The sequence below is a fragment of the Phyllostomus discolor genome, chromosome 3 (genome assembly GCF_004126475.2).
Source record: "Phyllostomus discolor isolate MPI-MPIP mPhyDis1 chromosome 3, mPhyDis1.pri.v3, whole genome shotgun sequence".
Lineage (NCBI taxonomy): Eukaryota > Metazoa > Chordata > Mammalia > Chiroptera > Phyllostomidae > Phyllostomus > Phyllostomus discolor.
The window spans coordinates 162764888-162780374 of NC_040905.2; the positions used below are offsets into that span (position 1 = coordinate 162764888).

General features: G+C 42.9%; 1 protein-coding gene across 5 annotated transcripts in view; it reads left to right on the forward strand.

Annotated features, from left to right (window-relative positions):
• The window catches only part of GLIS3 (GLIS family zinc finger 3), a 453286-nt gene extending 438177 nt beyond the window's left edge, over window positions 1-15109 (forward strand). For 4 of the 5 annotated variants that reach the window (XM_028528961.2, XM_036021684.1, XM_036021687.1 and 1 more), the window contains 2 exons: window positions 9834-10016; window positions 10856-15109. In XM_028528961.2, coding sequence (XP_028384762.1) covers window positions 9834-10016; window positions 10856-10992 — 320 coding nt within the window. In that variant the 3' untranslated portion in view covers window positions 10993-15109. The remainder of the gene's footprint in view (window positions 1-9833; window positions 10017-10855) is intronic. The other variant, XM_036021683.1, reaches the window with a different exon arrangement.
• The last annotated feature ends 378 nt before the right edge of the window (window positions 15110-15487 follow it).

A 15487-nucleotide genomic window follows, 5' to 3' on the forward strand; every position in this document is an offset into this window, starting at 1 on the left:
GCTATGGTCTCCCCAGGGCCACACAGCCAGGAAGGGGCAAAGCTGGCTTTCAAATCCATCTCAGGCTCCTCAGGGCTTCTGGTTTTGAGAGACTGTATTTTATGTAATTTCCAAATGTGCATTATCACTGTCAGGATTCACTGAACCATTTTACTATAACTGTATATACCCACACATGGCAATTACTGAGACACATTGCAATTAGTTTACTTTGGCAGCTTATCATTTTGAGAATTTGGAAGCCATAGGCCACCACGCATTAGGGTTTTCAGTGGGTTGGGGATATTTAAATGAAAATCAATTACATCTTTTAACCAAGAGAATTTTACACATGCCTTTCTTCTCACTCTGCTTTTTCCCTTTTCCTTATGCTCCATTTCAGCAACACACTCTGCCTACTCCCATCTCCTTACTTGAACCTTTGCCGACATGAGCAGCAGACCCTCTCCCTCTTTCCTTACCCCACCCCCTGGAAATGAGGATACAATGCTGAGAATGTGGCTCACAGTGATAAATGCTGTTGGCAGCTTGCTGCAGACCAGGTGAAGTACTGTGAGGGGCACGAGAGGAGGAGAGAGCACCCAGGGTGTTCAGAGTGCTTCTCACTGTGGCCTGAGAGCTGACAGCAGAAGCTGTAGATGAAAGTGGCCCTGCGTCTTGGAACCAAGTAGACTTTTCTAAGTAGGAGCCCTCATACTGGCACTGGCTCTGCTGGTCAGCATTTGAACCATTGGCATGGAGTGCCTTCTGTAGGAGTATGCCCAAATGGAATTTTAAAGGGTTATTATTTCCATTATTTTTTTCTTTCTCAGTACAGTAGCTTAAATGTCAGTTGTAAATAGCTCGAATGCTTTGCAAGCTGGTTTAGTTCTCAGCCTGAAGACAAATCTGTCTTCTTAACACAGTCTGTGAGCTGTTCCTACAGCTTCCCCATTTATAGTGTCTATTAAAATGAAGAGTCAGTTTCTCCACACACTGAGTAGGGTTCTAGCTAGGTAAGACCTGGGTGATGTTGATGGCCAAGACCAGGAGCCAAGATAAAAGAATGACAATCAAATGTTGGTGGTTTCACTTTTAAGAAAGTATCATTTTTATACTCGAGGGTAGTGGGTTATTAGAGAAAAATTGCTTAAGAATAATTTGTGTACTATACAGAATCTATAGGTACTTTCAAGCTTTTCATGGCAATAATAATTGCCACAATTTACCGAGGGCCCACTACATGCCAAGGTATGCATTAGATGCTTTATAAACACTCTAATAGTGTTTTCACACCCCATAAAATAGGTATTTCAAAAGAAAATGAGGCTCAAAAAGGAAAATACTTTACTCAGCAATACACAGTTGGTTAATGGGTCACCCAGGATTCAAACCCAGATCCAAGTTGTTCATGCAATGGATAGAAATAAAACAGTAACAGAATCAGAAAGCTGGCCAAAACAAATTTCCAAAATGACTGTTTCTACTCTTGAGGGTTTTTAGAATTTTTCAGTGATTAGGTGATTTCATCAGTTTTATTAATTAATCTAGTATTTTTTTCCCTAATGAAAATGTTTGTACTTTATGGAATGTTGCTCTGGCTTAGATGACTTTGTCCGTGACCTGGCGGGGAGGGACCTTAACAAAAGTGGCAAGGTGCTGTTTGTGACCGTGTCCGTGAGCGTAAGCCCCCACAGTCTTGTGGGAACTCTGTTCTGAAACTTGGTAGCTATGGGGATTTGGGTAAATTATTGTAACCTCTCAGTTTATTTGTCTATAAATTGGAAACAATACTAATTAACTGAAAAGCTGTTGTAAGGATTATTTTCTATGCCAAACACAATCCTTTCTCAGAGCAAATAAGTATTAGGTTTTTTTTTTTTCCTTCTGGCAGAATTCTCTGAGTGGTTGATGCAACACTACCCAAAACGTTCTGTGAAAGGGCCAAAGCAAGGGCACTGCCAGTGAGGAGGCTCTGGACTTAGCAGGGGACCCCACGATGGCTGTTTCAGTCCTGCTGCCCGTTTGTTTTAAGAGTCAGGCTAGACCCATGAATCATTTCAAATATCTGATTGTTTGGAAGTATTAAAATGGTTGTATGAATTTTCCACTTTTCTCTTATTTGCATGGTATCATATAAACAAAGTATTGATTATAATGGCAAGGGATTCAAAAGTCCATCTGCTTCCATCTCTGTCTATAAAATGAGAACATTTCTTCTAGTCACCTTTGCACAAGGCAGGAATGTCAGATGGCTACATAAGAAGGAATCTTAAGAGTTTTCAAATACTAAGGTACCAGGTGAGTAGGAAGTATGTGATTTCCTGGGCCTTTCTCTGAGTGAAATTTTAATGCATAAAATCAGGCTGCAAAGAGTAACACCAAAGATCCTAATCTTAGGGCTTTTAGGAGCTTTACCAACACATTCGCCTGTGTTTTCCTCTTTTGTGTCATTGGCTTGTGTCATGGATTGATTACAAAAGTTATTCAAAGTGGGTGGCTCAAGGGCCCCCAGAGAGTAGGGGGGAATCCACAAAGAGCCAGAGAGTGCTGGGAAAGAAGAAATTGGTGATCCAAGGGAGTAGGATGATGTGTCTTTTTATATGTCCCTGTCCCCAAGCTCTCTGATTTGAGCCCTCCCATTCATCCCTTGGGCTTACTCATGCCCCTGCACATGCAGCAAGCATATGGCTAAGAAGCAAAACTCAACACTTCCTAAAGTGACTCACAAACTCTGCTGAAAAATAGAGTCAGAAAGCTCATAAATGGGCATCCTTCCTTCCATTTTGCCAGCAAGCAACTGTACCACCAAGAAGCTAAGGCATTGCCAGCCTTGCCTCTGCCACTGGTATGTGCTACTCAGCCACAAACCGATCAGCACCACTGCACGAGGGCTGGGGCTCAGCAGGGCTGTGAGATGACTCCTGATTACACCTGCTGGCACCAGACAGGGCCAGGCAGATGGAACCGCAGCCAGCACTCTCACAGTGTGTTCGGAGCACCCACACTTCTTTCTTGTTGCTTTTTTCTCTTCCCACCTCAAATGTAATCTGGAGAAAAAGTTGCATCTCTATATATCCCTTAAAGAACATTTTATTTTTATCATCATATATAGTATGAAATTATGTTATTTGTGTTTTCATGTATATGCTTATCTTTCTCACAAAAACATAAACACCAAGAAGTCATAGAGCATGTTTCATTCATCATTGTGTCTCCAGCACTGGAGTAAGTGTTTAGTAAATTGTTGATGAGTGAAGGAAATCAACATTGGAATGCTTGTGTTATTAGAAGAATAGAAGGAGAAAAGTGAAGAGTGACATTTTATGGAGTGCTACCTTATGCCAGGCTCAGTACTTTTGCTCATGCTCATACTCAGTACTCATACGCATGCACAGTACTTTCCATGGATCATCTGTTTTAATCATCTTTAATCTTTGCAGTTCCCTTATGAAGTAGATACTGTGATTACCCCCATTTTACAAAACTACAACGGCAAAGTCAAGCATACACCTGAGTCAGTGTTTCTTCTGAAAGGTCAAGAGAACAGGTGACTCCTGAGAATTGGGCTATAGCTGAAAATTACAGTGTTTGGCCGGCCCCTACAATGATCACACAGGAGTTGAAGGGTTTTCCCATCCAAAGACACCAGGGGGTCTTGGGAAGTGAATGTTCTTAGCATTGTTTCCAAGGACACTCACAAAGGGTCTTGCCAGGCCTGATCAGGCTACAGTCTGACTGGGGAAGGAGGTGGGGGCAGCCTTTCTGATGGCCCACACATGGGCAGTCTGCACGCATGGGCAGTCCGCATCTGTACATGGCCATATCATGGTCCAGGCAGCGCCTACCTCAGGGATGAATCAGCCTCAATTCCAGATGTGTCCATCCTACACTTTTCCTGAGGCCCAGATTTTGGCGGTGGTGCCCAGCCTCACCGAAAAGGAGAACAGGAATTTTGTTTTGCAAAGCCACCTACTACATAAACAAACCCGCTGAGCACACAGCTCCTGACACAGCACCTCGACAAGGTACACCCATGTGAGTGTGAGTCGGGTAGGGCCTCTGTGTTGAACGTCACTTCACCATCGTGGCTCCTCCAGTGATTGCAGCAGTGGGCATGGTGACCTAGTCTCACAGTGGGTGACACGTTTCCTTTTGCTCTTCTACTTCCAGAAGCACAGGTGACTCCTCCAGGAGAGCTGCAATGCCCTGGAAGTTGAGCTTGAACAATGCTCATCAGCCCTCTTTGGGGTTGTAAGTTGGGTGACCATTGTCTACTTATTGATACATTTTTTTTAATACCCACCCAAGGCCATGCTTATTGATTTTTAGAGCAAGGGGAAGGGAGGGAGAAAGAGAGGAAGAGAAACATCTATGTGAGAAACATCAATCAGTTTCTCCTTGCACACACCCTGACTAGGGATCAAACCCACAACCTGGGCAGGGCCCTGACTGAGAATGAAACACACAACCTTTCCATCGACCACACAGCACTCCAGCCAGCTCAGCCAGCTCAGCCATGCTGGCCAGGACTTACGGATACATTTTACTGCAGTTCCTTCCATAAACACTGGGTTGGTAAATTTGTAAGTAAAAGATATATGTAATAAAGAGTCTAACATACTTCCTATCTTGAAGGCCAGGAGTCTAAAAATCATTATCTGGCTTTTATTTGAACTCTTGGTAGATCATGTGTTTCTTCCTTCAGTAATTCAATCAGAAACATTCTGGAAACAAAAGTCTGCTAAACCTGGGAAGGCAGATTGCCCTAGATCTGTGCTGTCCAGTCCAGGAGCCAGGAATCACATGTGACTATTTAAATATGAATTAATTAAAATTAAATACAATTTAAAAGTCAAATCCTCAATCACATTAGCCACATCTCTGGTGCTCAGTAATCACATGCAGCTACTGTATTGGACAGCGAGATAGAGGTCATTTCCACTATCATAGAAAGTTCTTTTGGATGATGCTGCCCTAGACAACACTCTTTTCTTATTATAGTGAGTCTTTTCTCCTCTTTTCTTCCTCCACTCGCCTCCCCCCTTATGAAGGAAACCCACACCCAGATTCTTGGGGCTGCTTTATCATCATTAGCAGAAGGAATGACCATGAACTCCTGATCTAACCTACCATCATGGAAACATTAGGGACCCCATGTGACAAAGGAAAGAGGAGGGGCTTTGAAGAAGGAATTTTAATATGTGATGCTCATAGGCAGTATTAGGGGAGAAAACAGGATACAAAACATTATGTATAAAATTCCAGTTTTATGTGTATGTAATCTGGCTATATCTGAATTGTAGAAATAAAAATAATTTTTCTTTATTTGTTTATACTATTCTCCATTTTCTAATTGGTATATTTAATTCCAAATATTTTTATAGTTATAAAAACAAGTTAGTTTTTAGAAGGAAGAAAAACTTCCCAAAATTTACAAGAGGAGGAATGAGTCTCCCTGACCTTTAGGAGCTGCAGTTTGGGTAGAGTCAGTTTGTCCGCAGATTCCTCCCCATTCCCCCTCCACCCCACCCCTTCATTCTTGGAGGTAAACTAACTTCTAAAATGGGGGGAGGGGTGATTTTATAATTAAATGGGACAACCAATATTTATTGCCAACATAAATTCATGTGTGCATTCTTCTACTATTACAAATGTGTGTGTTCTCACCCCAGCTGCGTTATCACTCCTCAAGGACAAGGTCTTGTCTTCTGTTGCTCTGGTCTCTCTGGAGGTACCTTGACCAGACTTGGTAACTACCACTGACTGACTGACTGACTGACTGACTGACAGATTGGCTGACCTTGCCATCACTCTCATGTTTTATGCTCACCAAATGTGTTAACATCTTGCCTCATTTTGCTTTGGGTCCGAGAGGTAGTGTTTCTTCCAAAGTTACTATGTGAAATCCAACAGCTGGAATACAGGAGCCATTCATCAAAAAAAAATGAGTCAAGCTTTTTCTCAGTATGTGTGTGTGGCAAGACCCTAATAGAATTTTTAAAAATTTCATTAGTTTTATGGAAATAGCACTGGGAAGAGGATATGTTAAAGCTCTTTGATTTCAGTGACCACAGTCCTCCACACCAGTGCACTTGGCATCTCTAGTAGCTGGCTTCTTGAAGGGAGGGATTTAATAAAGAGGATTTTCTTTCCCCAAGTTGGCTGTGAGAGTGATAAAACATGCTTGCAGGGCCATTCTGGTTTCAAATATTTCTTGTTTCGGCCAAGACACCCACAGGCAGGAATTACAGTCCACTCTGCCCTCTTATGCAGGTCCAGATGGACAGAGGAAACTGGAAAAGGGAGCCCAGAATGTTGGGTTAAATGTTTAACACTGGGTAGATTTCACTGCATCTTTAACCTTGTATACTCTTACACATCACAACGTGCAAATGTAGATTGAAGCCATATGACATGTCTGCTCTCTCATAGAAGCGTGAGAGAAGATAGGAAAGAATGAATGAATTGGTTTTCACAAAAGGCAGGTGAAAGTCTCTATCACTATACCTGACACACCTGAATGATTAATGTCCCTCTTTGGGGAGAGGGGGAGTTTAGTGACCTCACAAGCCACAAAGCTGCACATCCCGGGTTCATCAAACCACTCAAACTTGTTGCTGTTTTGAGCCCGTGCTTGGTGAATGAAGAAATCAGGGTCGGTGTCAATTAGTGCAGGATCCGGGAACCAATCTCAGCAAGAGGTTTATGGCTCAGGTCCCTGAGGGCTGAGAATGTTCCAGAGGATTCCACCTGGGAGCTGTACATGAGCCACAGGCCTACTGCTGTGTTCATTCTTATGTTTGGTATTGCAGAAGGACTTACTGCCTTTTTGAAAACTTTATTTCTCTTCATAATTTTTTTTTTATTTTTGAGAACTACATTATAGTGAAATAATTTTACTTGCTTTCCTTATTGAGCAAACTTATATATTACATAGATTACATTATTAACATGTTAATTATATGATTAATTATATCATCAGGTTATATTATGTAGCATGTAAATATTCATTTAATTTTCATAATAATTCAGTGAGGTGTAGGTATTAAGTATAACTCCATTTTACAAATTGGAAAACTAAAACACCAAGAGGTCAAATAATTCACCAAGACTATACAATTAGTAAGTAGTTGAGCTAGGATTTGAACCCGGGAAATCTGGCTCCAGAGTACTTGCTCTTCACCACTGTTGAAATTCAGAAAAATATAAACAAAAGCAAAGACACCTATAGCTGTGTTGCCTTGCAATCTATCCTATGCCTAGGCTTCCGCATAACTGAGCCCTGTCTCTGTATTCAGCTTTGTATCTTGGCTTTTTTCCAACTGAACCTTGTAATAGTCTTTCCACACTGTAAAAATTCTATATAATCGTTGTTTTAATGGCTACTTAATATTCCCATCATGTACATGTACCACTATTTGCTTAACCATTCTCTTATGGTTACCATTTCGACTCTTCAAGTTTCTATTATGATGGCCAACACTGCAATGACCATCTGTGTAGAATTTCTTCTGTTCTTTGGATTATACTTTTAGAATACATTCCCACAAGTAAAATTTTCATATTCAAGAGCATGAACACTTTCAGGGTTCTAGATACAGCTTATCAAATCATTTTCCAAAAGGCTCATGCTGTTTTACCATGTCATGTCTGCAATGCTTCCACAGAATTTCTCTGCCACTCTGACTTTAGCACCAGAGTGATTTTTAGAAATCCTTGTCAATGTGATAGGTAGAATATAGTATTTTATCCTCATGTTGATTTTTATTTCTTTGATGGCCAGGGGACTGACAGTGTGTCCCTATCAGTTGGTCAAATTTGAGTGGTCTGTTCGGGTCCTCTGCCCATCTCTCTATTGAGAGCATATAGAAGAAGCCTTCGAGTGTCAAAAAGAGAAGAGCCAATAATTTTCCCTTTTTTTCTTCTCCTGCCTTGATATGGAATTTCATTAAGTGTTTTCCTAGTATATAATGCTAACATGCACTTAATATTCCCCCCAAACTTTATGTGGACTTTTTCTTGATTCTGTATAAATATACAACCATCTGCTTATGAAGGGGATTACTACTTATTTTCTACTATGGGTGTGCCCTATGTATAAACCTGCATCTTTCTCTCTGTCTTGGATCATAAGCTCCTAGAGGGCCAGCCTGTGTCTTTAGGGGCAGTTTAGCTCATATTCTTTAGTAGTGTTTCTGGTAACCAGAGAACAGGCCTCCTGGCCAAGGGGAGCATGAGAGGTCGCACTTTAGAGTGCCAGTCAGAAATGAGAAGGGTTGTGAGCGTGGTAGCCTGGATATGTCAGTGCATCCTGGTTGTATTTAAAGAGCCAAAAAGAACCCTGATAGCACTTTCCTGCCTGTTGATAGGAGCTTAATTTTCTTTAACCAAATGTGAAGCCTTCCAATCTTTTTTAAAATATATTTTATTGATTATGCTATTCTAGTTGTCCCATTTTCCCCCTTTTGTTCCCCTCCACCCTGTGCACCTGCTGTCACCCATGTTTCCCCTCTTTAGTTCATCTCCATTGTTCATATATATAAGTTCTTTGGCTTCTCCATTTCCTATACTATTCTTACCCTCCCCTGTCAATCTTCTACCTACCATTAAAGCCTTCGCATCTTAAGAAGAGGCCGTTCTGGTAGAGGAAGGCACATAGGACTAGGGGCCAAAGTTTGTGGATTAGTTCTGTGTTCTCTATCACGTAATATTTATGCAAAGGGCCCTGGGGCACTTCCTCTACTAATCCCTCCTTTTTTTCCTGCCAAAACCAGAGTAGTGATAGCAATAATAACCGATGTTTATAAAGCACTTTAATGTTCTATACGGATTTCCTTATCTGATGATTTGCTTAATCTTTGGAAGAGCCCAGCGACATGGACGGTGATGCTCACACTTTATGTTTGCAGAAACAGACATGAGGCAACGGAGTTTCCAGGAGAGCTGCAACCCTGCCTTTAATAAAGTATCAAATGAAGATTTCATTATTATATGTTTAAGCATATTGTATGCCAAGAAATTAATCCATTGGCCTAAATCTATCTTGAGGCAGAGATGGAAAAAGGAAAAGGAAGGTGTGGAACATTATTTAAAAAAGACCACATAAGGTCCCAAAGAAAACTCCATTAAGTGAGAAACCAAATTGAAAGAGATAAATGAAACATGATTAGCAAGATATTGATGATCATTTTAAAATATTAAGAAATCTTTCCACATATTTCTCCATTTGACTATTTGTTCACTTTCAGTTTTCTCATTCATTACCAAGATCAACAGTAATAACAGTTGAGTAGATTGCAGTAATCCGACTGTGGGATACTATCTATGTACCTGGGGTACTATGTACCTATGTACCTATTCAAAGTAATGAGGATATAAATGTGTATGAATTTATCTGTTAGAAGGACAGGTGAATGATTAGATCTCTATTTATTTTTTTAAAATTCTTCAGATTTTTACGAAATGTGAAAAACAGAATGTAGGATAAACAAAGTTAGGAAGATGTACTCCAAATCTGGTGGGAGAGCGAGGGCGGCCGTGCCCTCTGAAGGTCAGGCCTTCAGCGTCCAGGACGCGGTGGAGAGTCTAGGGGAAGAAAGATGCCCTCCTGCTCAGGCGCTAGAGCAGAAATAAAAATTTCATAAGCCAATAAACTTTGAAAGCCCCTGAAGGTGGAAGCACTTCTGCCCAAAAGGTGCATTCCAAATTCTTGCTTAGAAGGTTTTATGGGTGAGCTTAAGAGTTAAAGGCATTTTGTCATACAAAGCTAGGCTGAATGAGGGTCTGGTGGGGCTGGAACAATCTTTGGAAGTTGTGCCTTGCAGTAGCTCAGTGCTGTGCTTGCATTTCAGGATTTTATGGGCAGCTGCAGACATTCTGCCCCCCACACTACCCGGACTCCCAGAGAACCATGCCGCCCAGCAGCTCCTGCAGTGTGGTGCCTTCCTTTGAGGACTACCTGGTCCCCACGTCCGTGGGCCAGGCTGGCTTTGATGTTTTCCACAGAGCCTTCTCGACTCACTCGGGCATTACAGGTGTGTGGGTGTTTGTGACTTAGAAACTTGCGCAGACTGGCAGGAGAGACCAGTTGCGTTTCCTGTGACCGACTGGGCTAAACTTGACCCAGCACATGACTGCATCAAATCCTGTTGCATCTACCCTTTAAACGTCACTCCTCTTTGCTTCTCCCAGCCCCGCTTCCACGACTATAGTCCAGGTGCTGTCAGTGTTTTCCAGCGAGTCTCCCAAAGTCAGCCCCTTATCTTTACCATTATTCTGCTTTCTGTGTTGCCGTAACCAAATGAAGGTTGCCTTCCAAAATGAAGGATAAAGTAAGTGATGTTCCTGCTCAAATACCTTAGTTTCCAGTTGCCTAGAGAATAAGTCCACTCTTCTCAACATGGCATTCAAAGCCCTGGTGAGTTAGCCCAGACCAGACTTTTGAGACCTCCTTCACACACATCTCCCTATAGGCTCTGCACCTGAGCTTTGCCATCACACTTGGCCCCACATGCCCCTCCTCTCTGTCTTTTATCCCTGTTTTCTGCTTTTGGAATGTTCTTTTTTCAAAATTTCTCCATCTGTAAAAATCCCATCCTTTATGATTCAACTTTAATTTAGTATCACCTCTTTTTGAGACCACCCTCACCCTTTCCCAGACTGCTTCATTTTTGCTTATCCTCAGCCCATATTTTGTGCCAAGACTTATTTTGGTCATCTGTCTGCATGCACATCAGCCTTGTCTTCCACCAAGGGGCCTAAGGATAGGCACCTTAAGGTGCCTGCTGTGGGGCCTCGTTCAGCACGGTCACCTCACTGTACCCCTGGGGGAGTGGCAAGGCAGGAGTTGACCTGTGTGTTTGTTCTCTTCCAGTGTACGATTTGCCTTCGGGTTCCTCAAGCCTCTTTGGAGAGTCCATTCGCGGTGGGCCTGAAGACCCCACATTCTTGCAGATCAGCGCTGTGGATCGCTGTCCTAGCCAGCTCTCCTCCGTCTATACTGAAGGCTAAATGTTCCCCTGGCCTCCACCACCACTGGCACGCAGAACCTTTCAGTTGCTTGCCACCTGTTGTGCTCGCACCCTCATAGACTGCATGAAAAGTACGTCGACCAAGTCAGCGGAACCTGCGAAGTCACGGATGTGCTTCAGAAGGCAGGACTGGTCGGTCATAGCTGGGCTTCGCAGGAATGTTTGCATTTGCTCCTTTTCCTCTCTTGGTTCACTGGTAACAGCAGGACTGTCTTTCCAAAGGGAATTGAGACTCACTCTACCGGATACCTGTTACTTCCTGCTGTCAACTGTCAGAGGACACCAATGAAGTGATGTGCTTGTGAAAACGTAGTTTGGGAATCACCCTTGCCGAACACCCTGAATAGAGAAGGACAACACAAATTGCCAGAAGCACAGTGAACTGCCTCGGCCCGTGCTCATCCTCACTGCTGGCTGCTGCCAAGCCAGGCACCAAGAAAACCCAGGTCCCACAGCACAGAGTGGGCTCCACTCTTGGGGAAGCCCCAGGTTTCCAGCACCAGCCTGGCATTTCAGTGAGCTGGCTGCCTCCCTCTGTCCTTTTACATATCCCCACGCTAACCAATTGCTTTTCAGTGTTTCTCCGAAAGCAAAATAAGAAGGTTCTGTCAAGTGGTCTTTTGAAAGGCACTACAGCTTGTTTTATATTTCAAAAACCTATCTTAGTTCTTTCATTTTTAAAGACTTGTTATTTACACTTACTGTAAGTGGAAAAAATATTTAGGAGTCTGTCCTTTGGATGCAAAAATTATTGTAATCACCCCAGCCAGCTACCTACGTTTTTTGCCCCAGCTGTGCAGCTCCGCCTGGCCACCCCTTGCAGCACCTGTGAGCACTCCTGGAATGCTAGTTTTGCATTAGCAAAGGCTACCTGAGGGAAACAGGGTGGGCACACCCTCTTCCCAGTGCTGGAGCAGGAACCCTATAGGGGTAACTCTCCAGCAACTCCACCTCAAAGACCTTGTTCAAAGCACAAGGTCAAGACCTGCTCCCCATTGCTTCTTCTCTGGTGCTCTGCCAGAGACACACTAGGAGGTGTGAGCACAGGGACACACTGAGTTACGTCCCTTGGTTTTCTTGAAAACCAAACTAGAGATGCCCTATATCCAGTTATTTTGCACAGCCTCTGCTCACCTCCCTCAGGAGATCCACCATCTGACTGTCTGTCTCCCCCTGGCACTTTTCTCCCCCCTTTTGCATTGTTCTCTCCCTCTTTCTGACTGTGGCTCAGACCTGCCCACCACCCACCGTTGTCTGGTCCTCCACTCTTAGCCAGGTCTGACCTAAGGCAGGCAGAGGAAACAGTTCTGGGAAGGTGGGCAGAAGAAGGCAACCATTTTTTCCTGGTTTGAGGGCCTGGGATTTTCACAGAGCACTTGGCCAGTTGAGATAAAACCTGAAGATAAAGCCCATTTCCGTGGCACCTTTACAGAGCTTTAAAACAATCCCGAGTCTTAAGGCCTAGGCTATAAAAATTAGCCAGACCCCAAAGACACCCAGTAAATTAGGGCATCCAGTACTGTCACATTTCGTGCTTCCTTTTCAATCTCTTTAAAAATGTTTTCTGAACCAAAATGAAACAGTGCTGTTTGTTAAACCGAAATAATTCAATCTTCAACAAGACAATTAAACAGCTTAGTGTCAGAGGTACCCAGTGATAGCCGTGTCCTGACAGATGGGTCCTTCTAGTCTGGCTGCGCAGTCAGTGGCATTCTGCCTGTGTCTGGGCCTCATTCAAACATATGGTAGAATAAGGTGAATAAAGAACCAAGTGTGGGTCCATCCTTATGTGTGCTGGGTCAGTCCAGTTTCTCCGTGAGCTCTGATCTGAGGACAGCCATCCCGTGCAGACGTTCAAGTCTATGAAAGAAACAAGTTATTCACTTGACAAAAATCTGCTCTACCTTATGAAAGGATGCACATTAGGCTCCCTTTCCAAGTGAGCTCTCTCAGGCTGCGTGTAAAATACCACTCTCCTTGCAGACTTTATGGGTGTATCACTTGGCCTAAGCAAGGATACATGCATATGACACTAACACCTCTCATGTGTCACAATCTGGAAAGAAAAGAAAGCTTTTTAGAGAGACCGTCTATCCATAAGCCTTTATGAGGAATTCAAAATGTATTTCATTTGTGTGATGAGGAGGCAAAAGGGAAAAGGCAAGGTTTTTCTTGCAGCTGATGTTGTCACCCCTGTCTTATGGCTTTAGGTAATTCGAAATGAAAAGGGGAAAGGAAGACAAAGCCAGAAGCTGGAGGAGATAATGCTCCTGTGCCAGTCTCTGGTCTTATCATGGCTTCACAGTGGCCCCGCCTCTCTCCTGCTTTGCTGTGGCTGGAGGGAGCCAGGCAGCAGCAGCCCCTGCAGGGCTGGCCCCTCAGGGGGGCATTCTTGTTGGCAGAGGGATCTCACAGGGAGCGGGGGCCCAGTGCTACCGGCAATGCTGGAAGCCCCTCACATCCGCTCAGTGTTTCCTGGTGGCTGCAGGCTTGAGCTTAAGGCCAGGCCAGGACACCCAGGTTCCTTCTCAACTATTCATGCTGCCTTTAGATTCCAGAATCTCACTTCTCCTTAAAATTTGTTTCTTGCTTGGTTTCACATTGCATAGGACTTATATATGCTTTCATTATTATTTTTTAGCAGTAAAGATGGAATGTTCAAAAATTTATTCCCTTCCACTTCCTGGCCTTTTTAGTCTTTATATGTAACCATTTTCACACACATTCAAAGATTGTCATTCCCCCCTTTTTAAGTAAAAACGGGTGCCTATGAAAATACATGCAGCCCAAAGCTAATTATCCTATTAAATTAACAAAAAATCAGTATGCCTAGGGACATTTCACTTACTGCATTGTGTCGATTCCCTAAAGGGACTGCATCAAAGTGTCAGTTGTAATTTAGCCTCTGATCAGCTGTTAAATATTATTTAAATATTTACTAATCCTGTGGGGTCCCTTTACCTGTCTCCCCCAAGTTACATGATTCTAAAATGGATAGTAGGTCTTCAGTGGACCACAGCGTACTTTTCACTGATAAAACCGAGTGTCGGTATTCTGTTGCTTCTACATGCCCAGCTGTCAGGCACATTAGCGTGCTAGAACAGAGGTGAATGCTCGTCTGCCCGATCCAAGAACCTTGACTTTTCAGTTGCCTTGAAGTATTGGGAATAGTGATTGTAAATGTCCGGTTTAATTATTTGGTGTTTTATTTGACTGTTTTGACCATGTCATTTTATAGAATTTTTTAATGGCACTTTTTGTTGGTCATATGGAATTTTTGTGGTTACACTTTTTTTTTTTTTTGCAAAGGATAAAGCAAAAAAAAAACACTCATTGGAAAAAATGGTGAGTGTAAAAAAGAAGAGATTTATTTTGTACAGACAGCAGAGCATCCTGTGTAATGTTGCTGACATAAAGCACTTTGGGGGGAAAAGTGGAAATCTGTTTTCCATAAATCACACAGACTCCTGTACATAGTTATATACACTCACGTAGAGAAATGAACTGCATACATCATCCTGGATGTGGGGCCGATTTTACTCTAAGGGCACATCTGGTGCTTATTGTCATAAATCTTTTAAAGAATTAGGTACACTTTTTTTCTATTAATATGTATAGTTTTGTGATTTGTCACAGTTATGTTTCATATAATCATAAGTTATTTTGTCTTGTTTCATGAAGCCCTTTTTTATGTCAAAAGTAAAGTGAAGGGACTGTGCACTTGGTACAGGATAAAACTGGAAATAGAGGATGTGCCCGCCCACCTGAAACCCTCCCTCAGCACGTCATTTTAAAACACAATGGCAACAACTGTTTTTTCGTTTGTTTGTTTTATTATTTTGTTTTGTTTTACCATAAGCCTCCTTCATATCGGGATGGTGATGATAATTAAAAGCAGATGGGGTGGGGGAGGGAGGGTCCAAGGCCAGCTTTAAAATGCTGCATTGCTTTGGGCCAGAGCTGCAGCCTGGATTTAATTATAGATATGAGGACGAAATGGCAGTAAAAATGAATGTGTCCCTGAATCCTTTACATGTTGGGAGTGTCCATAAATAAAACATGAAGTTTTATTTCATCAGATTTAATTAAAGCTTTTATACATGTTTTATTGGTTATTCTATTAATCCACTTCACAAACTGGATAAATGTGTGCTGGAGTTTGGGGTGTATTTGTGCCTTTTCAGTGGAGTGCTACATAATGCCTCAGAAACGCCGCTCCCACTTGGCCCTCCAGGTGACAGGGTTTTTGCCTGCGGGCTGCCGGCGGGGTGGGTGCCTTCTGTCCAGTTTCCCTAAAACCCTGTTGAGCAAGATGCAACCATCAGATCGCCGTTAGCTGACACCCTGACATTGGAAGTCCTCTGATTTCCTGACGGAGAAACAGGCAATGACCATTTCCCTGGCTCATCCTGTCCACTCCGCAGGCTTTGGAAGGCCATCTGACCCACTGGCTGCGACGGCCTTTCTCCGTCAGC